The 26998-nt window shown below is 35.3% G+C and overlaps 1 protein-coding gene and 1 long non-coding RNA gene across 2 annotated transcripts in view; both read left to right on the plus strand.

The window, feature by feature from the left end:
• Positions 1-18276, plus strand: part of LOC145298811 (uncharacterized) — a 534037-nt gene extending 515761 nt beyond the window's left edge. Inside the window, exon 3 of the long non-coding RNA XR_013871084.1 lies at positions 17693-18276. This is a non-coding gene — a long non-coding RNA (uncharacterized LOC145298811). The remainder of the gene's footprint in view (positions 1-17692) is intronic.
• A 705-nt stretch (positions 18277-18981) lies between these two features.
• LOC145298795 (G-protein coupled receptor dmsr-1-like) lies at positions 18982-20351 on the plus strand. Its single transcript, XM_080144345.1, has one exon. The coding sequence runs from the start codon at positions 19088-19090 to the stop codon at positions 20207-20209; it is 1122 nt and encodes a 373-aa protein (XP_080000471.1). The 5' UTR covers positions 18982-19087; the 3' UTR covers positions 20210-20351.
• Positions 20352-26998: the final 6647 nt, after the last annotated feature.

Raw genomic sequence — 26998 nt, forward strand, 5'->3', positions numbered from 1 at the left:
AAGAAAAACGAATGTTGAAAGTGAGGAATAGAGAGAGAAAGTAGGAGGCAGAAAAAAAAACGAATGTTGGAAGTGAGGAATAGAGAGAGAAAGTAGGAGGCAGAAAAAAAACGAATGTTGGAAGTGGGGAATAGAGAGAGAAAGTAGGAGGCAGAAAAAAAACGAATGTATGAAGTGAGGAATAGAGAGAGAAAGTAGAAGGCAGATAAAAAACGAATGTTGAAAGTGGGGAATAGAGAGAGAAAGTACGAGGCAGAAAAAAAAACGAATGTTTAAAGTGAGGAATAGAGAGAGAAAGTAGAAGGCAGATAAAAAACGAATGTTGAAAGTGGGGAATAGAGAGAGAAAGTAGGATGCAGAAAAAAAACGAATGTTGGAAGTGGGGAATAGAGAGAGAAAGTAGGAGGCAGAAAAAAAAACGAATGTTGGAAGTGAGGAATAGAGAGAGAAAGTAGGAGGCAGAAAAAAAAACGAATGTTGGAAGTGAGGAATAGAGAGAGAAAGTAGGAGGCAGAAAAAAAAAACGAATGTTGAAAGTGGGGAATAGAGAGAGAAAGTAGGAGGCAGAAAAAAACGAATGTTGAAAGTGAGGAATAGAGAGAGAAAGTAAAAGGCAGATAAAAAACGAATGTTAAAAGTGGGGAATAGAGAGAGAAAGTAGGAGGCAGAAAAAAAAACGAATGTGTAAAGTGGGTAATAGAGAGAGAAAGTAGGAGGCAGAAGAAAAACGAATGTTGAAAGTGAGGAATAGAGAGAGAAAGTAGAAGGCAGATAATAAACGAATGTTGAAAGTGGGGAATAGAGAGAGAAAGTAGGAGGCAGAAAAAAAAACGAATGTTGAAAGTGGGGAATAGAGAGAGAAAGTAGGAGGCAGAAAAAAAACGAATGTTGAAAGTGAGGAATAGAGAGAGAAAGTAGAAGGCAGATAAAAAACGAATGTTGAAAGTGGGGAATAGAGAGAGAAAGTAGGAGGCAGAAAAAAAAACGAATGTTGGAAGTGGGGAATAGAGATAGAAAGTAGGAGGCAGAAAAAAAACGAATGTTGAAAGTGAGGAATAGAGAGAGAAAGTAGGAGGCAGAAGAAAAACGAATGTTGAAAGTGAGGAATAGAGAGGGAAAGTAGGAGGCAGAAAAAAAACGAATGTTTAAAGTGAGGAATAGAGAGAGAAAGTAGGAGGCAGAAAAAAAACGAATGTTTAAAGTGAGGAATAGAGAGAGAAAGTAGGAGGCAGAAGAAAAACGAATGTTGAAAGTGATGAATAGAGAGAGAAAGTAGGAGGCAGAAAAAAAAACGAATGTTGAAAGTGAGGAATAGAGAGATAAAGTAGGAGGCAGAAGAAAAACGAATGTTGAAAGTGGGGAATAGAGAGGGAAAGTAGGAGGCAGAAGAAAAACGAATGTTGAAAGTGGGGAATAGAGAGGGAAAGTAGGAGGCAGAAGAAAAACGAATGTTGAAAGTGGGGAATAGAGAGGGAAAGTAGGAGGCAGAAGAAAAACGAATGTTGAAAGTGAGGAATAGAGAGAGAAAGTAGGAGGCAGAAGAAAAACGAATGTTGAAAGTGGGGAATAGAGAGGGAAAGTAGGAGGCAGAAGAAAAACGAATGTTGAAAGTGAGGAATAGAGAGAGAAAGTAAGAGGCAGAAGAAAAACGAATGTTGAAAGTGGGGAATAGAGAGGGAAAGTAGGAGGCAGAAGAAAAACGAATGTTGAAAGTGGGGAATAGAGAGGGAAAGTAGGAGGCAGAAGAAAAACGAATGTTGAAAGTGAGGAATAGAGAGAGAAAGTAGGAGGCAGAAGAAAAACGAATGTTGAAAGTGGGGAATAGAGAGAGAAAGTAGGAGGCAGAAGAAAAACGAATGTTGAAAGTGAGGAATAGAGAGAGAAAGTAGGAGGCAGAAGAAAAACGAATGTTGAAAGTGATGAATAGAGAGAGAAAGTAGGAGGCAGAAAAAAAAACGAATGTTGAAAGTGAGGAATAGAGAGATAAAGTAGGAGGCAGAAGAAAAACGAATGTTGAAAGTGGGGAATAGAGAGGGAAAGTAGGAGGCAGAAGAAAAACGAATGTTGAAAGTGGAGAATAGAGAGGGAAAGTAGGAGGCAGAAGAAAAACGAATGTTGAAAGTGGGGAATAGAGAGGGAAAGTAGGAGGCAGTAGAAAAACGAATGTTGAAAGTGAGGAATAGAGAGAGAAAGTAGGAGGCAGGAGAAAAACGAATGTTGAAAGTGGGGAATAGAGAGGGAAAGTAGGAGGCAGAAGAAAAACGAATGTTGAAAGTGAGGAATAGAGAGAGAAAGTAGGAGGCAGAAGAAAAACGAATGTTGAAAGTGGGGAATAGAGAGATAAAGTAGGAGGCAGAAGAAAAACGAATGTTGAAAGTGGGGAATAGAGAGAGAAAGTACGAGGCAGAAGAAAAACGAATGTTGAAAGTGAGGAATAGAGAGAGAAAGTAGGAGGCAGTAGAAAAACGAATGTTGAAAGTGGTGAATAGAGAGGGAAAGTAGGAGGCAGAAGAAAAACGAATGTTGAAAGTGGGTAATAGAGAGAGAAAGTAGGAGGCAGAAAAAAAAACGAATGTTGGAAGTGAGGAATAGAGAGAGAAAGTAGGAGGCAGAAGAAAAACGAATGTTGAAAGTGGGGAATAGAGAGGGAAAGTAGGAGGCAGAAGAAAAACGAATGTTTAAAGTGATGAATAGAGAGAGAAAGTAGGAGGCAGAAGAAAAACGAATGTTGAAAGTGAGGAATAGAGAGGGAAAGTAGGAGGCAGAAGAAAAACGAATGTTGAAAGTGGTGAATAGAGAGAGAAAGTACGAGGCAGAAAAAAAACGAATGTTGAAAGTGAGGAATAGAGAGAGAAAGTAGGAGGCAGAAAAAAAACAAATGTTGAAAGTGAGGAATAGAGAGAGAAAGTACGAGGCAGAAAAAAAAACGAATGTTGGAAGTGGGGAATAGAGAGAGGATAGGCTGATAGAGCGAGAGAAGAAGAGAGCGAGGTAAGAATATGGAGATGTGAAGAGGAAGGGGTGGATAATAGTAGAGAGAGAGAGAGATCATTAAGATTCCGACTAATCTTCGCAAAGCTATAAATAGTAGATAAAAATAGCTATTCGTTGTTTTTTTTTAGAGCTATTAAATATTTCAAACGGTTTGGAAATTAAAGGATATCAAATTTAACCCAAACATCCTGTACTAAATATATTAACGAAGATTTGAATACATATTAGACACTATGTTCTGGTGTCTAATGGTCTAAGTGTTTAAGTAAACTTTGTCTAAATATTCAAATAATATGGGGTTTTTTTTTCAATCGAATTAACATCCATTTAATATGATTATTCTACAGTAGCATAGATTTGGAATAATGCACCTTTTCCAAGTGATGTTTCCTATAGTAGTAGCAATTGGCTGGATACTCTATCAGAGTAGATGAAATCTTGGTCTGGAATGCGGTAAGAGTAATAGACCACTAAAAGATTACACAGGTTATTAGGGGTGGCGGTGACTGCAGGTGACAGGGACTAAATGATTAACAATACGTATTAAAAACCTGGGTTTGGTGCCAAGTTCGAATCCAGTTCTTTCCACGGAAACGCTTTCATAAAACCCATATTTGATCTTGTGCCTCACCCCCTGAAACAGATGTAAATAAAATGACACGATTAATTTGCGACAAAAAAAAATGTGTTTCTTGCTTCTTTATTAACTCACCATTTAGTAAATGAGAACTATAATTGAATACTCAAATATCTATATATTTCACATGGATGTCAAATGTTAACGCTGAGAACATCGATCGAATTAAAATGAAACTGGAGAAAAACTAATAGTAAAATAATATTGATCTGCAAATACAGGGTGGAACGAAAATGTTGTCACACCAAAGAAAACAACGCTACAACTTCAATTTATAATTTTTATTGAAAAAATCAATTCAGCTAATTTGATTTTGTAGTAGCGCTGACATCTATTCAATGTAGCCGCCTTCAGCCTCAATCACCGCCTCGATTCGAGTCTGGAACTGGGAGCATGCCTTTTCCAAAAGTGCCGGCGAGAGCTCGGCGAATACTCGGCGGATGGTGGCGATCAGGCTGGCTTTGGTATTGTGGGAGGTCATGTCGGTGATGTTTTCGACGTATAATTAAACGAAGTAGTTTAACGAGTTCAGGTTGTGGGAGCAGGTGGGCCAATGAGAGAAGTGTGCAAAGTCGTAGCACTCCTTCTGAAGCCAAGCCTGGATCTCTTTGGACTTGTGGACAGGCGCCGAGTACTGCTGTTCCACCCAAAGTCTACCAGCGTCCACCTGATTGCACCATGGGTTTACCACACTCGTCAGCATATTACAGATATACTTTGGTTGACTTTCAAGCCGACTTCCAAGATATGAGGTGGCATGATATGGCCCTCACTTGAAACCACACTAAAGACCATAACTGTGGCCGGAAAATTTGTTTTGATTGTGTCACTTTCAGACATGATAGAAGGCTCCTATCGCTCTTGGGATTTGTACACAACTGGCCAACTAGTAGATGGGCTTCAACAAAAAAAAAGAAAATCGGTTTTCATCTAATGGAAATGGAATGTCGTCTTTTCTAGGGCGACAATTATATCGTTTCACCCTGTATTTTACTTTATCTTCCTATTAATTATTGTGATATAAAAACCAACGTCAATATGATAATATTGCCTAGTGATGATAGAACAGAAATCGTCGCTTTCATCATTAGTCCGTTTGCTCCTATGATTACTAAAATGAGATGGATCTCCCGAAGATTCTAGTGATTTTCATGTAGTACAAAAGACTTTTATATTTCATTAACTTTTCTCTCTCAGCTTTGTTTAACCAAGCATCGTTGGAACACTAACTTCGAACAAGGATACTCCTTTCTCTTTCTTGTCCCACATCATTCTCTCAGTATCCCCATATGTGCTTGTGTGTGTGTTTGTGTGTTTGCGTAATAAATCCCTGATATTCTTTACAAATGGTGAAACGAATTTCCGGAAGTCGTCAGAAGGGCCTTTACTTTTTTAGTCCCGAGTCTGAAACTCTAATAGTAGAATAGGCATAGTGTTATTTTTGAAATAGTATTTTCCATTTAAAGTCAAGTTAAACGGTATCTTTTTTTGTGTGTTTTGTTTTTGTTTTTTGTTTTTTTATTAAATTGTTTGGTTAAAGTTACAAACAACCTTCCTCTCCATCTTAAAAATGGTGTTCTAAAGAATAACGTTATTATTGCAGCATAGTTTCTACTCTGAAATATGCAGCTTCTTGGCGAATTTCGTTGTGCGAACATAGTAATAGAATCTGCTATGATCCTTCTTGTTAGCCACTGCTTCCAAATCTCTCGTACAACCATCCAGCTCACATCTCCCAGCTTTTATGATATTTAATAAGAATTGAGCTGCACCCAAGATTTCAGATTTTTTTATTCCCACATGAAGCATCGTGATCCAGTATTCCAGCACTTTCCAGTCATCAGTTATCAAGCTAGTTATGAGACGCTGCATATATCTTTCCCGAGTGCGATTCATTGAAATCTCTACTATTATATAAAAAGAAACTTTGTGTGATCGTTCTCTATGGACTCGAAAACGGTTGGGCCGATTTTTATAAAATTTCACTCGGACGTATTTCATGTGCCTAGAAGTGTACTTAAATAGGTTTTGTATAGGAATGTCTTCGATAAGTATCGATTATAAATAATTAAAATAATTCGATGAAATAAGGAACAGGCCATTTTGTTCTAAGTTAACACCCGACATAACCTCACAAATACATCACAAGTGCATTGGAGAAGTTTTATTGCCACACAAGCCGAATGGTCCGGCATATAAAATCAAAATGGGGATTCTTTGATATGACAGGGGCGCGTTCGTAATGAATGTTTCTGTTTAGGCCACAACTTGACTTGAATTCAAGCAATTATACATATAAACATAAGTTTATTAAACCAACAGCGGGTTCTCTATAGTGATAATTTAGACTAGAATAGATTGCGAGCTAATCATTGCGAGAGGCTTATGAAATTTTCTTCCTGTCCACGGAAATACCCCCCCCCAACTAGAGCAGGCAATAAATTGATTTGATTGAAAAATAGCTGATTTCACTGCTTTCGATGACAATAAAAATATAGGAATGTGGAATATCCGTTGATCATCATTCAATCCTAGGCAACGTCGATTCTTCCTGTTAGTCTCTAAATATTTATGTATAGAACTGTTGTCTTTTTTTTATAATTTTCAGATTACCGAAAAAAACTGGTAGTTAAAAACCAATAAATATTTATTTTCTCATTAGTACCAACGATGAAAAAATAAAGTTTAAAAAAAAAAAACAAGCGAATAAATTTTATCGGTTTGGGTATTGAAATATAGGTACAAGATAGAAAACTCGAATATCTCGGTATCTTATATAAAGATCGCGTGTTACACCCCACCCAGCCGAATGAGCCTCTTTGATTTCTGAGAACTTCGATTGATTTAAAAGTAAACAGGATAATAATTAACAGAAAAGCAAGCATTGATCTATATTAATTTTACTTCTTTTTATTATAACAGGAACTCAGTCAACATAAGAATATTTCTCAGTCATTATAGAACAGAAATTATTGCTTTCGTACTGATAAAAAGCGGTATTCATTCATTGAAGCTGACGCCATTTTGCCGTACAAGATGCCAACGAAATGTGTCCGTTGTTATCGTTTTTAGGATAATGTTATTGGATTTTTTTATACAAAAATGCTCAATGAACGCCGTCATCGAGGTGCCACGAGTTCGCGAGACTGATAAATTGTACCTCTCACACAATCCATCCATCTTGTTTCTTCTTTGCTTTTATTTCTTGATTATTTTTGCTTCCGATTTCAGCCTTCGACCTAAGTTCTACAAATCGTGTTCTGGTGATGCATTGCATCTCTCCTTCGTGTCATCGTGAAAAATAGCGTGTTCTTTGAATATCTATCATGGAAATTAAGTATAAGAATGCAAAACAAGTAAGACGAAACACGCACCAATTACCAGAACATAATAGAACTAACTGGACCTAGTTGGAGTTGTCGGAGAAGCTTTTTAGTTTGATTTGTTATTCTCTATTTTGAATAGCCTGAATACTCGTTTTATATAAATTCATAGAACTGTCTGTCTGTGGAACGCAATACCGCGAGTCTGATTCCCGGCTTACTATAACATGTTCGTCTTCAAATCCAATGTTAATAAATTTCTATTGAGCTGTCCTCCTAGATTATCCAGCCCTACCGAAGCTTTACATGTTGCCTCGCCATCTAACTCTTAAACCTTATCCTAGAGTCGCCTCCGGGTTTTGATAAATGGTAACCTGTCATTTAAAGAAAACCTACTGTTATCATCTTGAGTGTCATTTTCGTTACGTTTCAGTTGATGTAAACTTCGACCTTCTTCAGGTGTCTCTTGTCGAACTCGGGAATTTTTCTGCTGAATTCGGAAATCTGCAGGAATTTTCGAACGAAACCTTTTATTTCACAAGGACAGTATGACCTCGTTCCGTCAGCCATTGCTGGACAGAGCTCCTAAATAATTCGCAATTGCATTTTTGATAGTCTACACTGAGGATAGAACAGTTCGATAGAAATATTTCCGATTCGACAAGACACATCTGAAGAAGGTCGGATGTTACATCGGCAGAAATGTCATGAAAATAACATTCAAGATGAGAACAGTAGTCCAAAGAATATATAATATGAATAATCAATCCTCATATGAAAAATTCATAAACGTAGGACGTTTGATTACTTTCGATTTTTTTTTATTCGTAAATCTATAACGGACTAGACGAAGACCTTTGCAGGACGAGTAAAATTTATTCTCAAAATAAAATAGTTTTGCACTAATTTTAAGTCCCTATATGCATATTAAAACCAATTATGTTAAATCTTATGCCTAGAATTGTTATTCAGATTTTCATCAAAATCCGTTATATGATTTTCATTTTAGAAATTTTCTAAGGCTTAAGCTTAAGTGGTCTTAAAAATAAATTGAAATCCAGGAAATTTGCGTAATTCATGTCCAAGAATAAGATGTAAATCACGTCAAAAATATTTTAATTTCAAAATTACATATAATTTTCATATTATGCTTCCTAAAAACACCTTTCAAATACTCGAGAGAAACTGAAATTTCAGAAATATCAACTAATGTATAAGCCATATTGTTAAAATTACATTAAAATAGAGAGTATCTTAATTTTCACGAAATTTCCTTCTTTCTTTGCCGATTTTGCACAACATTAAACTAAATATAACCAACGTTCCCCACACGTCCACTTTGCAGCTCTGTTTCAAAATTCATAATGATCGGTTAATTAGTTTAGAAATGAATTCTGTACATTCAAATATATGCACATATAGACATACCTAACTTTATAAAAAAAACTATTAAAAAGAGGGGCAGGGTTCTCTCGATGTTAAGCTGGCTTATTATTTAATGAAACTTGCTCCGTAATCAGTTTTTTATATGAGCAAATGGAAGAAGAAAGAGTATATTAATTGAACGAAATAGAGTTTTTGACAAAAAAATTTAATTTTAAAATATTTGATTAAAAGCAAAAATAATAATGTATATATTAATGGGATAGCGTGTGTGTTATTTATTTTGTGCGTTATTTATTTTATGTGTTATTTATTTTGTGTGTCATTTATTTTGTGCGTTATTTATTTTGTGTGTTATTTATTTTGTGTGTTATTTATTTTGTGTGTTATTTATTTTGTGCGTTATTTATTTTGTGTGTTATTTACTTTGTGTGTTATTTATTTTGTGTGTTATTTATTTTGTGTGTTATTTATTTTGTGTGTTATTTATTTTGTGTGTTATTTATTTTGGTGTTATTTATTTTGTGTGTTATTTATTTTGTGCGTTATTTATTTTGTGCGTTATTTATTTTGTGCTATTTATTTTGTGTTATTTATTTTGTGTGTTATTTATTTTGTGTTTTATGCTTGCATCTGCATGACTGTTGTTTGTTATGAACTTCCATTTCTTGTAATAAATTTATTTTACCATGACTTCTTCATTAGTTTTGGTTTCGGTTTCTATTATAGCTGATGACACCCAAGTCATTTATTTATACATAATTTTACCTAGAATTCTTCATAAGTTTTGGTTTCGATTTCGATTATAGCTCATGGCACACCAGTAATAATTTTTTTATAAATAATTTTATCAAGATTTCTTGCTAAGCTTTGGTTTCGGTTTCGATTATAGCTGAAGGAACTCAAGTTATATATATATATATATATATATATATATATATATATATATATATATATATATATATATATAAATTTTGACTTCGATTTCGATTCAAGCTTGTCTGCCCAAGTTATATGGATATTTTTTTAAATCGCAACATTATAATATATAAAAATCAATAGAACATTAATTCTATAATAATATATACGATATATGCAAAATTAAAATATCATATTTAAGCGTACTTTACGACTGGGCTACGCTGGGCGTCCCTGCTAGCTTAGATAAACCCTTTTGCAGTTTTAACAAAAGAGCTACAATATTTTCAGAGTGTCTCCATTTATGCTAAACATCTACAGAATGCCAACATAAATATATTACATATGAATAAGTCCTCTGTGGAATGTCCACAGGTCTCGCTAGTAATAACTTAATGTATAATTACTAAAGTTATGTTGGGGCAACAAGAAAAGACAGACACAAACAGATGAAGTTATCTCTATAACAGTGAGATTGTGTGTGAGGATATTTCTCAACCTATATACTCAACGAATGTTTTATCTATAGACTTGAAATTTGGTATATAGAGGTATCAGACATGTTTAGATCTTTTTAATCGGTTTTCATCCGTAACTAAGGGCTGCTAAGAGGTTAAGATTGAAAAGATGATACTTGGGAATGATCGGATTTTTATATGTTTGTCAACAGTTTCACGACTGCGCATGCGCAGGTTGTGAAACACGACAACTTACTTCTGTTAAAAATAAGTAGGTTTGAAAACACATTTTCACAATAGTATCAATTTGGCCTAATGGTTATCCTACTTAACTAACTGTCTTTTGGTTTCGATCTCAGCTTGAGTAGTTTTTTTTTTTACTTACAAAAAATGAACTGTTTTGACAAAACATAGTATTCCCATGCACATGTCTAAGTTTCTTTCCGTTTTTTTAACTTTTTTTTAACTTTTTATAATGAATTTAACTTTACGTTGAATACTTATTAATACGTACTTAATGTTTATGAATTTTTAAAACTTTTTTAATGAATTTAACTTTACGTTGAATACTTATTAATACGTACTTAATGTTTATGAATTTTTAAAACTTTTTTAATGAATTTAACTTTACGTTGAATACTTATTAATACGTACTTAATGTTTATGAATTTTTAAAACTTTTTTAATGAATTTAACTTTACGTTGAATACTTATTAATACGTACTTAATGTTTATGAATTTTTAAAACTTTTTTAATGAATTTAACTTTACGTTGAATACTTATTAATACGTACTTAATGTTTATGAATTTTTAAAACTTTTTTAATGAATTTAACTTTACGTTGAATACTTATTAATACGTACTTAATGTTTATGATACATAAGAAATCTGCATAAATTAAAATATAATATTTATGCGTGTCTTACGACCGGGTAACGCCGGTTGGCCTGCTAGTAGGTGCTAAAATTACTGGACAAAATTTCTAAAACTTTAGGATAAGGTTTCCTCGAGATGTCATCTTAGTAAAAGTATAACACTGCTACTGCTGCTGCTGTTTATAGTAAAGACAATAAACCAATAATGGCACAAAACGATTGGCACGAATGACATCAAATTTATCATGCAGAATCAGATGGATTTCTAATTCATCGCATTGTATCCAAATTACACTTAAACTAGCACTAGTTTCACTGGAAATCGATCCAAACAATGCATGAAGCCATCTGATGTAAGGTGCTAAAACAATTATTACTTTAAGATCAAAATTTTGCTAACGATATGTATTTGAGTGATAGATCGACCCAGAAAACAGCAATTCTTTTCCCTTTTTCAGAAACATTGCTCATGGAATGTGAGAACTAAAGGACAAAATAAGGGAAGCGAGAGTTACAAGGTTACCGAAATTAAACCAAAGGTCTAATTTCTACTCTCATAAATATTATCAAGTTTTAAGAGTACACATCTTCCAGTGGAACGTAATGTTTGGAAGGTTTGGCGTGTGTGTAATCCACCGTTTCTAAACCGGGATGACCTCCTACTCAAGATAATATCAACTATCATGGTTGCATGAATGTGTCAAATATGATCTGTCCCATCTGATTATTGCGGGAGTGGCATTCAATTGCCAATCGATCATGTTCGCGAACACACGCCAGTCGGTGTTCTGATCTTAACAATCTGTGCAGAAAAAATTTAGCCATTTCGGTGATCTTTTGTTTGGCCGGTTGAGTCATTCTTTTCTGGGTAGTCGTAGGAGGTCCACTCTCCTAGGCGTTATTTCCCCTCTTTGTGGTGGAGTAAGTTTATCGCTTAATACATTAGGTACCCAAGAATTCCAACGGGCCAGCCAGGCGTTTATTTTTTTCCAATGTGTTGTTACCAGTAATCCCTAATCGTCTTTGTTCTTAAGTCTTATTGCCTACCAGCGTAATAAAGTCCACATGAATGCGTGGGAAGATGTCGGCGGCAGCGAAGAATGGCTGGTTGCGAAGAGATTAGCAGCAGCAATACCTGAAAAAAAGGCATATGTAAATTAGGAAATGTACGCGAGAAGAAATAGGAAAAGAGGGAAAAGGAACAGCACATGCCCAGGCAGAAATAAAATCGGCTTCGAAGAAAATGGACGTGTAATGACGCAGGTGAGAAATGTCTGGCTATGGCTAATGTGAGGTCAGAGAAGCAAAATGCGATGTCGAAGAAAATGGACGTGTAACTGTGAAGTCGAGAAATGGCGTTAGGTCGGAGAAGAAAGGTGTACATCGGGCGAGATGGACGATGGCGAGAAACTTATAAGTGGTATCGAAACAATTATAACGGTAATAAAAAAAACTTTTGTTGAGAAAGAAAACATGGATATTTATTTATTTTCCGTTTTAAGTAAATGTTTACTTTAACTACAACAGAACACCGACCAAAAAATGTTGTTTTTTAGAGGTTTACGGGGATCGTTGACAACGCACCTGATATTCAAACCCGTCGCAAATTTGCCGTTTGCATGGTATTAACCTCTTGACCCGCGCACCATTTTTCGCCACCTCACCGGCTTCGTTTATGCTATTCTTACATGATGCATCCGCGCGCACTCGCGTAGTAAAGTGACTTCTAACATCGGGGAGGAATTTTAGCGGACATTTGAAATAACAACTCCATCGCCGCTTTCAAATGTAAGCAGAATTTTTGTTAAAAATTAAACGGTTCTTCTGCTCGGTGTATGTTTGCTCGTTACTTACGGAAAAACGGTTAATTAAACCGCAGAAGCATATGTTAAAAACTATACCAGTTTTATAATTGAATGCCTCCCTAAAATGAAACGTAAAATATAAAAATGGCTTTGTAAATCGTTCGTGAAAACTTACAGCATTATTTTTACTATTAAATGAGATGAAAACTATTTTTTTTTTATTTCATGAAAAAATATTTCCTGTCATTTAAAATGTCCGCCATGTATTCATTCGCCTTTTGAAAGATTACATGACTACGCACATTCGCGTGTACGTACATTTCAATAAGAACCGCTCATACGTTGCGTAGCGTTACGAATGCGGTGATATGGCACAAAATAGTGCGAGGGTTCGAGGGTTAATACCATGCAAACGGTAAATTTGCGACGGGTTTGAATATCAGATTCGTTGTCAGCGACCCCGAAAACTTTTTATTGGTCGGTGTTCTTGTTGTAGTTAAAGTAAACATTTACTCAGTTTTATTTTTATGAACTGCTAAGTTAAAGTGTAACGCCATGCAACGTTACACCAGGAACTCATTCCTTGTTAAAATGCAATGGTTCCAGTTTCCTGTTCATCTTAGAGGATCTTCTTCTTCTTGGTTGCCAATCGTTATACGGTGATGGCGATCTTATTCTTTGAGTCTGCTGATGTTTAAACTTGGCAAACTTAGGTTATCAGTCCATGTCACTAACCACTTAGCCATCGTCACCCTCTGAAACCTTTGTTCATTATGCTTGGGAGGTTTATCATTTACTTAAAAATTTTGTTTCAAGTAGCAAAATTTCCGAAACAGCAACGAGATAGTAACTGTGTGTGTGAGAGTAAAAGTAACAGAAAGGCAGTAGTGGTGGTTACAATACTGTAACATGATTCTTTAAAAGGAACAATTATAAAAAGTCAATGAATGCAAATGTTTTAATAACAATTTAAGACTTCGTATTTAGCCTAAACCTTTTCCTAAGCTGACATCGGTCGATAAGATGTTCGTCATTGATTTCAACTAATCGATCGACGTATAGGCAGTGAGGTGTTATCTGATGCACTTGAAAATCTCGATGCTGTTGTGTCGCGAGTCATGAACTTGATTCTCTCTTCGACTACATTCATGAAGCAAAATGTGCGTCAATAGAAACAAATGTTCTCATAGAAAGTAATATGGATTAAACACACTGCTTTTTATTTATAAATGCTGTTGTTAGATAGGTAACGAGCGACGCCGGAAAATATGGATTGTATTGCACACGCAAATCCAGGATCTAGGCAAAGCCAGATGTTAAATCCGATTGCTGACGTAATTCAATTAAAACAATAGAAACTGACATTCCGATCGAAGAGTTGAAGTTACGGCAAATAACTTAAAAACGGAAACAATGGGACGAAATATATTTTAACCTGAAGTGGAATGTCGACCAAAGCAAATAGGCATTCCAAAGTGAACATCGAATTCCGATGTATGGAATGTAAATATAAGACATGAGTAAATAGGAAACAGTTAGAGAGTGTTGAGTGACTCGAGCAGTGAGTAATATTTTTACCATCATCCTACACCGATACCACGCCATCAAACCCACATATCGACTGATCTCTCTCTTGTTGTATACTTTCTGTTGATTAATGTAAATAAACTTGTATTGTTGACTTAACAAGTTCGTTTCTTTTGATTTCAAAAATCACGGCGAAAGAATAAGAGCATGTATATAATTTCGCACAAATTTTTATGAAAGTGTAACTAGTAAATTATATAGAGTGATTATATAACACTTTCACATCTTTGTTTAACTAACATTGGCCGCATAAAGCGCATCTTATATTCCTTTCCTTAAGATAATATAGATCGTTGAGTTTTGTCATGTCGGACTGCTTGAGGAGATCAGCGTGGTGAACATAATTCCCATATTTCTCAGCATTTCACAAAAGAAAATGCAACAACAATGTCAACAGTCAGCAAAGCTGATTATAACACATGCTCTGAGAGACGCTAGGATATTGTGTGTGTGTGTGTGTGTGTGTGTGTGTGTGTGTGTGTGTGTGTGTGTGTGTGTGTGTGTGCGTGCGTGCGTACGTGTTCGTATATAAATACATTGTTCGCGAGTTAAAACATAATTTATTCGAAAAGTGTAACATCTGAAAATGTCTTCTCAATCATTGAATCCTTTCTCTCTGCTAGGATTAGACAGAAGTCCGAAGCTCAAAGTATAAACGCAAACCTGCCTCATAGAACCAACTCTATTCCTTATCTTCATTAATGATCTCCCAAATCACATAAGTTCATTCCTCGATATATACACAGTCGACTCTACCATTTACGGCAAAACTTCAAAGACCAACAACGAATAAGATCATCCTGGGTCTGTCTTCGCCGATCTTCAGCACAGGGTGCAATGGGGTAAAAGGTGGCTGGTTAATTTTAACGCATTCAGTCAAGCTTCATTTTGTCAACACCAACGCTCTGATCTCTACTTGGCCTTATTTGATACGAGTAGGTCTCCTCTCAAAGAAATAAAATACGCTTCTGGGTCTGATTTTCACTTTTGGTCTAAAATGGAAAACTTACATTAAATCTGTTGCCGAAGTCGTTGGGAAAATGGTTACGTTATTCTACTCATCGAGAAGATATGTCACTCTCGACGCAATCCTATACTTGTATGAGTCAAGTTCGCCGTAGAACGGAGTACTGTTACCACATCAGGAGTTGTTCTGGACCGTTTCGAACAACGTATACTACCTGTTCTTACATTACACTTTATCTTTCATATACTTGGTTGGTAAAAAATCGCACCATACATTACAAAATAAACATCTTCCTGACCTGAAGTAATTTATATTTTGGTACCGATCCAGAGTGCTTCTATCTTGCGAGGCCAAAACTTTTTGTCATATTTTTTTATTAGACATGTCTTCTTTTATACATTAAAATCTAGTATATAAATGTCTATGTGTCTGTATGTCTCCATGATTTCAAACTCTATCTCATCTGAAGCTAAAAGTCGCAGAGCAGCGCTAGGAGCCTCTAATGATTGGATTTTTTTTTTTTTACGGAACGTTCTTTTAACAATGTCAAAAATAGGTTCAAATTGAAAACATCGATACAAATTTTGTACATTCATCTTGGTTTATTTTAATTTTTAATCGGTTTATATGCATGTCACGTTGGTACAGTACTAACGTCACGAGCTTTGACTGCTACATTTTAGGTTTCGATTCTAGCTGATGGCACCTTAAATACTTTTTTTTTTTACTGTTGAAATCATTACTCTATAATAATATATACGAAATCTAAACAAATTAAAATATAATATTTAAGCGTATTTTATGCCTGGAGAAAGCCGTATCCCCCACTAGTTTAATATAAATCGCTTAATCGTATATGAACTTATTTAAAAATAAAACAAAATTAACAAAATAGACACACAACGCTTGCGTTTGTTTATTAATAATATATATATATATATATATATATATATATATATATATATATATATATATATATATATATAACAGCCAAAAAGAGAAACCATCAGAAAACGATTCTCAAAGAAAGATATTATCAAAGACTCTATCTCCAAAGTGACAGACTACTAAAGGCTCGACCACATGATAGACTAGCATAGAGCTGGTCGGGAAAAATAAACAAATAGTCGGTCAGATAATAGATGAACGTAGAGCGTTGCAAACGAAAGAAAGGACTAAAGATTCGACCCTTAAAGCTAAAGAATAAATTTTACAAAATAGACAGTTTACCAAGGAATTAGATACCGGAAAACAGATCATTAAAGACTCTACCATTAAAGAAACCGACAATGAACCCCTTAATAACGATTGTGCAAAAATAATCAGACCACTATAGACTAACACCAAAGGCTAACACCAAAACCTTGAGCACATATTAAATCAATGTTGAATTGGCTATGCAAAAGAAAATAGTAGAATGTAAACTTAACGAACCCTAAATAACCAACAATTCGATATTCGCTGTTAATGTTAACCTAGCTATGATGTTTTGATTGTGAATCGCTTTATTTTTTTCATTGCATATTTCGTTTGCTGTTATTTTTCATACTTGCGAGGTGGTTTCAATGAGTTTCCAGACTTTTTCGTATGGGCATTTTTCTTGATAGTACATACATGAAACTCTAGTCTTCTTCGAATAATTTCCTCTAGATGCAATTGACTTGACCCGTTGCAACAACTTCTGGAAGGCTTCATGGAAGTCTTCTTATGTGATCCTCATTACAGCCTCTTTCACATCTTCATTTGCTTCATAATGATTATCTCTTAGGTTTTTCTTGGAGCTACGGGAATAACCAAAAGTCACATGGAGCACCGGCTGGACTATAGGGAAGGTGACGAACTGTTTTGATGCCCATCTTGGTCAAATTGTCTGTGACAAGAATGGAGTTGTGGAACAAACTCCGTGCAAATCTTCTGCATTTTAAGTTCCTCGCGATGTGTACAGTTCTCACACTGACATTAAACTGTGCACTTATTGTCTCGATAGATATACGACTGTGCTTATCCATGGAATTCTTTATTTGGCCAATTAACTCTGATGTTCTGACTTCCTTACTCATCCCATACCTCTCATCATCCTCACAGACTTTCTACCTTCCTTGAATCTCTTATGCCACTCAAAACCTGACTCTCGATTCATGCAAGATGGTCCAAAAACAGTCTGAAGCATTCCACGCGTTTTATGCATATCGTTCTTGTAAAGTGTCCTCACGTCCAAATTGGATTTTTGAAATTCACCAAATGTGACAATCAGGCTTTAAGAAGCTGTATTCCTATTCTTACAATAGCTGTCCATTTGAATCTGAAATCATAAAACTTGGCCAGTCATCTGATAAGATGTATAGCAATAAACTAGTGAATTTTTAAGAGTCTACGATAATTTTAAAATTGTCTGTACAAAAAAGTCTGGAAACTTATTTAAGGCACCTCGTATATAAGAAAAACACCTTATTTATACGCACATGGGCCTTTTTTAGAATAAGGCGATGTCTTAAAAAGAATTCTTCTGGGTTGAAATGTCATTTTCTTTGCTAAATATCGATTTGTCATTTCACATAAAAACATAAAAACGTAAGTAACTTCTGATGTTTACAACGATGAAACTGCTGTTTTTCTTGCTTATCTTAATGCGTTGTTTTATCTTACGAAATTGATTAAATTTGACGCAAAATAGATTTTGTTCTTGCGGTATGTTTGACATAAACTTTCATTGATTTTTCTTTTCTCTTCATTTTGTTTTTCAGATAAAACGTGGATGCTCACTGCAGAACTATTCCGGAATACAATTTGGATTTTACAGCAAAGAAACAAACAAACAAGAGAATATCGGAACGGATACAGAAGCAAATTAAGCATCAAAATGGCTATCGTCTATGCGCATTTTTATTTTCTTCATATTTTATCTCACGTCCAACAGAACTGAAATATTAAAACCGCTAATGACCTGGTGAACTATTGATGGATTTATGATAAATGATTTATTTTCATCAGTTCGTTATTTAGATTCAAAAAGATTTAATTGTTATTTTTTTTAAATTGAACTTAAATAGTTTTAATCAACATTCGCCATTTATAAAAATAACCAATTATTACAGAACGGGCAAACACCAATTTTATGCTACAAAATGTAAGCCAAATTTCCGAAGAAAAATAATGAGACTCGAGAGCACTTAAAGAGAGCCTACCTCCACTAACGTTCACTATAAAGACAAGCATTACTAGCTGGTTTGTTGAGTCCAATTTTTAGTTCTTTCTCAATTTTTGGATACCATTCGTTGTGATTCATATGAGTTGTTAACTTTCTGAACCATTCTTGCTAAAAAAAAAATATGCTAATATTGGAAAACACTTTTTAAAATCTATTACATATCCAGATATACACTTGAACCAATACCCGTATGATTTTCGAACTCTGATACGTATCTACTTATTCATATAAATATAATCAACATCCGACCATCATCATATCGTATGAATCCGGAGATTCCATTGTTTTCCCCGATATTTTTCTATGCAGAATTATTTCTAGAAAGATATCAGGTACTTACGGGAGGGACCACGTGAAGGTTGCCAACATCCTAAGTCAAAGTAATTTCTTGCGGAACGAGCTGGATTTGAACTTGGAACACTCAGGTCATCAGTCCGTATCGTTAACCACTGAACCATCATCGCCTCCCCCAGCAGCAAATGAATAGTTATACGAAGTACTTCATAAACACATTAATAAATGTCGAGCTAACCATAATTGACGGAGTTAATAAAACAACACAATACATATATTTATATAAATTTATGCATCCACAAGAAAGGTTGTTTCGCGTAATCACGGGCTATTCAATGTGATTAAAACAAACGAATGTTTCGAGCTGAGATTCAGAACTAGATAGCATTATTAGTAGTCGAAGACTTTTATTCCTGTGCTCACAATAACGGCTACAAAGTAAGAGAAATCTATAATGCTTATATATTTGCATTGTAGACAACCAAGCATGCTCTTATGGATAGCTATACCTGTACACTAAGTGATAGCCGGTGATATTTATTAGCATATATATATATATATATATATATATATATATATATATATATATATATATATATTAGTTCAACCACTGCTGCCCATTCTCATTTCGTCCAACATGACGCATACACCGCCGTTGCCGATACCGGTTCTTCTTAGCTATACTATGGCACCTCCGGAACCAGACATATCCGTCTATGACTCTCTCACGTATTTCGGAAGCTGGTACGCCCATATCCACGGCTACCTCAGCACGTGTGTCTGCGTGTTTGGCATCGTGACGAACATCTTCAACATCACCGTTCTGTCGCGTAAAAACATGAGCACCCCCGTGAACAACATCCTCACTTGGCTGGCCGTGTCCGACATGATCACTATGGTGTCGTACGTCCCGTTCGCCTTCCACTTCTACATCGTCAACAACCCGACCTACATCACGCCGGAAAAGAACGACTGGCCCTGGACGGTGTTCATGCTGTTCCACCTCAACCTGGTCAACACGACGCACACCATCTCGATCTGGCTGTGCGTGCTGTTGTCAATCCTCCGATACGCGCATCTGCGTTCTCCGGCGCGCGGGGAGCTGATCCGTGTCCGGAGGTTGAAACTGTCCCGCGCTTTCATAGCATGCGTCTACATCGGCTCGGCCATCATGATGACGCCCAACTTCATCACCAAGGAGATAATTGAGAAGAACACTAGCACGTCGAACGTGTACATCATCCGAGACACGAACATCGGCGATTCTGATTACTGGACAACGGTCAAGTACTGGCTCTACGCCATCACCGGGAAATTACTGCCGTGCGTGCTGATGTTCATCTTTGGTAGTCTCCTCATCTATAAGATCCGAGAGAAGACCCGGAAACGGAAACACATGATGCAGATTTCATGCACGAACCGCACCCGCCTCTCGGAACATTCGCGAACAACGAAAATGCTTCTAACAGTCATCGTCCTCTTCCTGGCCACCGAACTGCCGCAGGGTATCCTGATTGTCCTCAGTATAACCATTCCTAACATATTCGACCAAATCTATGTTCCACTCGGTGATCTCATGGATATCTTAGCTCTCGTTAATAACGCTATTAATTTCGTCCTCTATTGCAGTATGAGTCAGAAGTTCCGCCACACGTTTATTGAGGTTTATTGTTCTTGTCTGTGCGTCCGATCCGAAAAACAGACTGGGATTCGTTTGCGACATAAACTGGATTCTTACAGCAATAACAATCAAGTCTAAAACCAAAACGTGGATGAAAAAAGTGCACAAAGATTACTTTATTTATTTTCTTTTTTAATAATATTTCGATAAAATTTATGAAAGATTAGAGGAAACCAATGAAACAAACAACAATGCACATATAAAAAAAATACTAACGAGTTTTCTCCGGATGTGTCTAATAAATCGATGCGTTAGCGAGGAAGATGCTATTTGAAACTTTTCAGGTTAAAGTTAAGCATACTGATTGGCTTATCTACTGTCCTGCCCATGACGAAAAAAAAAAACAACATGATTATGTGAGGACAAGGATGCATTTCTAATTTATCATTTTTTCAGTTTTTTTTTTTTAAGAATTGCTGACATTAATATATATATTCGGGGTTCGAATCGTTCGACTGGTATTAATCGTGTCACCCTGCACTGAAGATTCCCGAAAGGATGAAACACTAGTGTCTGTAGGTATTTAATTATTACAGTAAAAAATAATTATATATATGTATATATATATATATATATATATATATATATATATATATATATATATATGTACCTATTACATTTGGCTTACGCAGTTTCTTATCATGTTTCAGCGATTACGTTTCATTGAAGCTAAAAACCAGTTCTGAGAAAAGAAAAAATTATTTCAGGATTATTTTTGAAGTATCGATGAAACGTAATGTAACTTAGCGCGGATGCGCGGATGTAAATGCATGCGAAATGACGTCACAGGTAAAGAAAAAAAATCTATAAAAAAAAAAGAGACAGAAACGATCGCATGAAAGACGTGAATAACATTCGCGATCACGTACAATGCATGAGGGACGTCACAACGGTAACGAGACAATGAGGAAAGAAATGTTGTACAAAACAAAAGGCGAGTTGGAGTTATTTCCTATTGATCGTCTTGGTCTCCTTTGCGACTGAAACTTCACACAACGTGTGTCTCGATTCCCGGACAACGGTAGTACAATCACCGAAACGCAATTGCTGCTTAGCCAAATTAAATGTTTATATAACAAATATTCTCAAACTCTACAAAGTATTGAACACTATATACATGGAATTTCTAAATAAAGCAACGTAGATTAACAACAAAATGCATTGTTTGACAAGGATAAAAAAATTAAACAGCATTTCAGAATTTTATTTAACATGTATATATATAATATATATAACTATATATATATATATATATATATGTATGTATATATAACTATATATATATATATATAACTATATATATATATATATATATATATATATATATATATATATATATATATATATATTACGGAGATCATGGAAATCTGCGATGGTGTACATTAGATAAAGCAGAGCATATTAACTGAGAATTTGATGCGATTTGAACACAGTAGCATTGATTTGCATATTCTGAATGTGTTCTTTTTGTAGCAGAGACGCCATCGTTTACTTGGTGAAAAAGTGTCCAAAACAAAAAAAAAGACTGTTTCAAACAGAAATGCGAGTTTAAAAAATGATACTTTCTTTTACAGATAAACTATGGTTATTTGTAAGTGATATCGAACAGGAACGTTATATGTTAAATAGTCGCAAACAATTGTCCACTCTCTGTCTCCTGTGAATCTATGTTTTATCATTGCCGAATATTGCTTGTAACGATTGATATTTCTTAAAATAAACGTATTCTCTGACGAAAATGTTCTACTTTATATGTTTTCAGGTATACTAGCATTATTGTTAGCATGTATGGTATGATACCGCATCATGGTGTGCTATAACAGTATATATGTTCACACATCAAATTCCGCAAGAAAAAACTCGGATGCAGACCAAAAGTTCTTTTGAAAAGAAAACTTTTAAAAACCAAATAAAACTAATTCTAAAAATAATTGTATTTAATACAATAATATCTATCTATCTATCTATCTATCTGTATGTCTATCCAACTAACTTACTATCTATCTACTAGTGTATAAAATGAATTGTGTGTATGTCTCTACGTGAGTTCGTTCCCTATAGAGTCTGCAACCACTGGGATGATTTTTATGCCATTTCACACAAATGTACTTTATGTATCTGGCAGTGTTCTTAGATAGATTTTGTATCGGAATGTCTTCGATAAGTATGGATAATCGATAATCGAAATAGTCCAATAAAAGAAGGAGCAGGCAATTTTGACCAAACCCATTACGTAGTATAATATCAAAATGTATTTAAGAAGTTTTATTACCACACAAGCAGAAGATTCTGGCATATAAAATCAACAGTAGGTTCTATGATATCAGCACGTTTGAAATGAATGTTTCTGTTTAAAGTACAATTGAACACTCGACTTCTTCATTTTAAACTTAAATTCAAGCCATTTGTACCGCACAAGAAGAATTGTCAGGCATATAAAATCAACAGTAGGTTATTTGATATGACAGAGGCGCGTTCGAAATGAATGTTGCTGTTTAAACTACAATGGAACCATGATACTTGATTTTTGCACTTCTAATTTTAATTCAAGCCGTTATCCATAAAAATAAATTTATTAAATTAACAGTAGGTTCTCTGCAGTGCAATGCAGACTACAATGTATTGTGGACTAAATCGCTGTGGAGAGGCATGCAAACTTTCTTCCGGTGCACTGCAATAGGTCCCTAACTAGATTAGGTAATCAATCGCTTTGATTGAAAAATGGCCGATTTCAATGACAATAAAAAGTGAGGGTGGGAAACATTCTTTACTCATAATTCAATTCTTGGTAACGTCGCGTACCTCTGCTAGTCTTTAAATAAAGCCAAGTAAATTGAATCCATATATATATATATATATATATATATATATATATATATATATATAACTACTTAATTTACTCACATAAAATTAATATACGAAAGTACAGATTTATGCGTAAATTTTAAGTATTTACTCCAAAAGTATTCAATACGTAGGTAGAGCTAGTTAGTAAGTTATAAAATGTATATGGCGATGAAGCTACACTGAATATTCCGCGTTTTATCCACTCTAGGACTCTTCAGGCTTATGCGCATAAGCCTGAAGAGTCCTAGAGTGGATGAAACGCGGAATATTCAGTGTAGCTTCATCGCCATATACATTTTATAACTTACTATATATATATATATATATATATATATATATATATATATATATATATATATATATATATATATATATACATACAGCTGTGGTCAAAATTATGAAGCACCAATGAAAATGATTCAAACTTATATATATCAAGGTCAAGAATAGTGGAGTAAACATTAATAAATCTATTTTAACAACAACCATCATTTTCCAAGTCATTCTTCTGCCTTTATAACAGCTTTTTTCGTTTTTGCATATTATTGGGTAAATTGTTGCAGGTGGTAGGAGTTATTTTCTGCCACTCTTCATGAAGTTTGGTCTCTAATTTTTTTATGAACATTCTTGCATTCTCATTTATTTCCCTAGGTGGGACCACAAAGTTTCAATGGAAATTACGTCTGTAGATTGAGGGGGGCACTTCATCATTGTAATCCCTTTTTTTTTTTTTCGAGCTAACCCATTGAAACTTAAACGTATAGCACGGGGCATTGTCTTGCTGGAAGACCACTTCACTTGGAATGTTATCTCTTCTATTCTATTCTATCTATCTTCTATCTATCTATCTATCTTCTTTCTTCTATCTATCTTCTCTTCTCTTCTCTATTCTATCTTCTATTCTATTCTTCTTCTATATAAATAAAATGAACTCATTTTTTCACGTCTGATTTTGACATTAATAGGATTAAAAATCAAGATATTTCATGCAAATATAATATGCACAAACGGCAGAACAATATCTGAGGTGTGTTATAGGCTTATTATTTCTCAAATTCCTCGATAATCTTAGATTTCTATACTTTTTCTGCTGAGAAGTCACGGCCAAAATCGGTTAAGATCAATGGAAGTGGTAAAATATTTTCTCTCTAATAAATTCCTCCTCCCCCTGCCACCACTTAACACCGTTTGGGGATCGTTCACAAGGAACAGTTGAGAAGATAACACCGGTTTGGCTTCGTAGTTCTTTCATGTGAAGTTATTTAAAATCACTAATCTAAGCTGCGGTGCTCTGTGGCGTAGTGGTTAGCGTGCTGGACAATTCACATTATATTTTCACGTTCGCGCCAACCTACCGTAGTCGTTTTTTTTGTTTTTTTTTTCCTAAACAACTGGAATGGACTTTTCTTGGTGGCCGAACTGTTAACGTTGCAGATGTTTTTTTTTTTTTTTTGTTTTTTTTTCACACTTTATTTTCCTACTTTTACTCATGACTCCGGGTTTGATCCTTCCTACTTACCTACCATAACATTTTTTAAAACTCCCCCCCCGTCCCGGAAACAAACACTCGGGCAACGCCGGGTACCCCCGCTAGTTATTAAATATTTTAAAGAGGTTTTGTAAACCTGATCCAGCTTATCATCAATATAAATAGTTCATTCTGCCCTTACATGTGTGCAACAGTCAAGTGCTTTAAGAAGCCATGCAGCCCTAAGCCATTAGGTCCCTCCTCCAAATTTAACAGTGTGAATCACACAATCAGGATGAAATTCCTCTCATTCTCTACGGCGAATAAAAACCGTTTCAGTAGTGCCAAAAATCTGATGAAAAGAAAATGAGAATTTGCTACAGTTTTTGAATATTGGCGTGAGCGTATTAATGACCCTCGTCACAGCCTCTTTCATCTCCTCAGTTGTTTCATACGACAGTATCTAAGGTTGTTCTTGAGTTTAGGGAATATAGAAAAGTCACAGGGAGTAAGGTTTCGAATATACGGAGGGTGAGGAACTGTCTTTATGCCCATGACAACGTCTTTCTTTCTTATGTTTACTGAGCACCACTGGAACAAACTTCATGCAAATCTTCCGCATCTTCAGTACCTCGCGGATAATTACGTGTACAGTTTCCACATTGATATCAAACTGTGCACTTATTGTCTCTAGAGACATATGACGGCCTTTATCCATGAAATTCTTTATTTGGCTAATCAGCTCTGGTATGGTGACTACTGACTTCTTTACTTCTCCCACACCTCTCATCTTCCTCACAGACTCTCTGCCTCCCTTGAATTTCTTACGCAATTAACAGCCTGCTACTCGATTCATGCAAGATGGCCCAAAAGCACACTGAAGCATTGGTATTTTTCCAAGTTTAAAACACAATTTTATTGCATATCGTCCTTCTAAAATATCCTCACGTCCAGGTTGCATCTTTGAAATTCACCAGCTGTGACAATCAGGCTTGAGTAGGGCGTATTCCAATTGCTGCTCTAACTATTCATTTGAATCTGAAATCATAAAAATGTGTCAGTCATCTCATAAGATGTATAAGCAATAACATACTTAACTTTCAAGATTCTACGACAATTTTAAATGTCTGTATAAAAACAGGCTGAAAACTTATTGGAAGTACCGCGTATCACTAGCTATAATTGGCATGGAAAATACTAGAGAGTAAGTCACTTGCTCACTGGTGGGTTCAGTTGCATGTTTCATGAAAATGTCTCTTTGATATACTCCACAAACCTAGATGATGTGCTGCTAAAATTGATCTAGAGAGGAAGAGAATGAGAAGGGAAGAGAGAGAGAGAGAGAAAGAGAGAGAAGAAATAGAGCAAATCAAAAAAGACAGAAATAAGATGTGTATGGGGGTTACACGTTGTGATTGAGGGGTAGTTTGATTGTGTGCACCTATCGGTTACATTTCGTTCTTTACCTCCTCGTATTTGATGAAATAAGACCGTAAAACGAACACTACAAAAAGAAAAGATCTGTTATACAACAGAAGCGTCGATCGTCTTATTTCGTATGTCTTCAAGCAAACAAGCTTTTCATAGAACGTTTTGTTTTGCTTTTTATGCGCAACCGCCATTTTGTTTTTGTTTTTGTTTTTTTGTTTTTTGTTTGTTTGTTTGTTTGTTCTTCATCGTAGCATGCCTTTCTTATCCGGGAACCAGCCTCATTAGTTCAACCGACGCCCGCCAAGTGTCGCCTCCGTCCGTGTAAGCTCTTGTAAACATATCGTCTTCCTTAATTGCGATGTATTTTTGTATTATTTACTGTTCATCATTATAGTCTCAAGAATTGTGGAGGCTTAATGATTTTGTCGATTAATCGTTGCTAAAAAAATGACGTTGATTCTACATCAATAAAATTAATCCAGTTTATTTTTTGATTTCTCTTACAGCTGTTATATATTCGCCAGTCTTTCCATGTGCTTTTTAGTCTATATAATTTCTAAATCAACCTTTGTTACTGTTTACGATATATACACTCGGTAGCGAATAAAACACAACACAGCTGGGTTATAAAAATATTTTGTTTATTCCTAATGACAACACTTTTCGATTTAGTATAACGGGTGTTAACATCAGTGAAAGCACGTGGTGGATGTGTCGTGCGGATGTTTTAGCAGTGAAGAAAATTGTTTCAGCTTGTCCTCGCTCTGTGACCAACTTTTCTGTGTCCATTTTCTGTTGTGCTTATTTATATAAACATTTTTACATCATGAAATGTTTAATATTTCCCATTGTTTATTGTCTTGGGCTTTGCTGGATATTCACTCACATATTCCTGGTCAAATTACGCATTTCAATAGATAATAATGGAAAGCTTCGCATTCTTCAAATGGAATTAATTTCCACCCATCGAAGGCCTCTCTTTCTGGGTCAAACCAAGTATGCTGACCTGTTCCACAAATCCCAAAACCTCAACATGAAACATCTCAAAAACAAAAACTTGAATAAACCTAGAACCCCATCTTCCAACGTAGACCCTACTACCTTGGCTCCTGCTCCAACAT

Source organism: Euprymna scolopes, chromosome 2 (assembly GCF_053919585.1).
Source record: "Euprymna scolopes isolate OS-2025 chromosome 2, ASM5391958v1, whole genome shotgun sequence".
NCBI lineage: Eukaryota > Metazoa > Mollusca > Cephalopoda > Sepiida > Sepiolidae > Euprymna > Euprymna scolopes.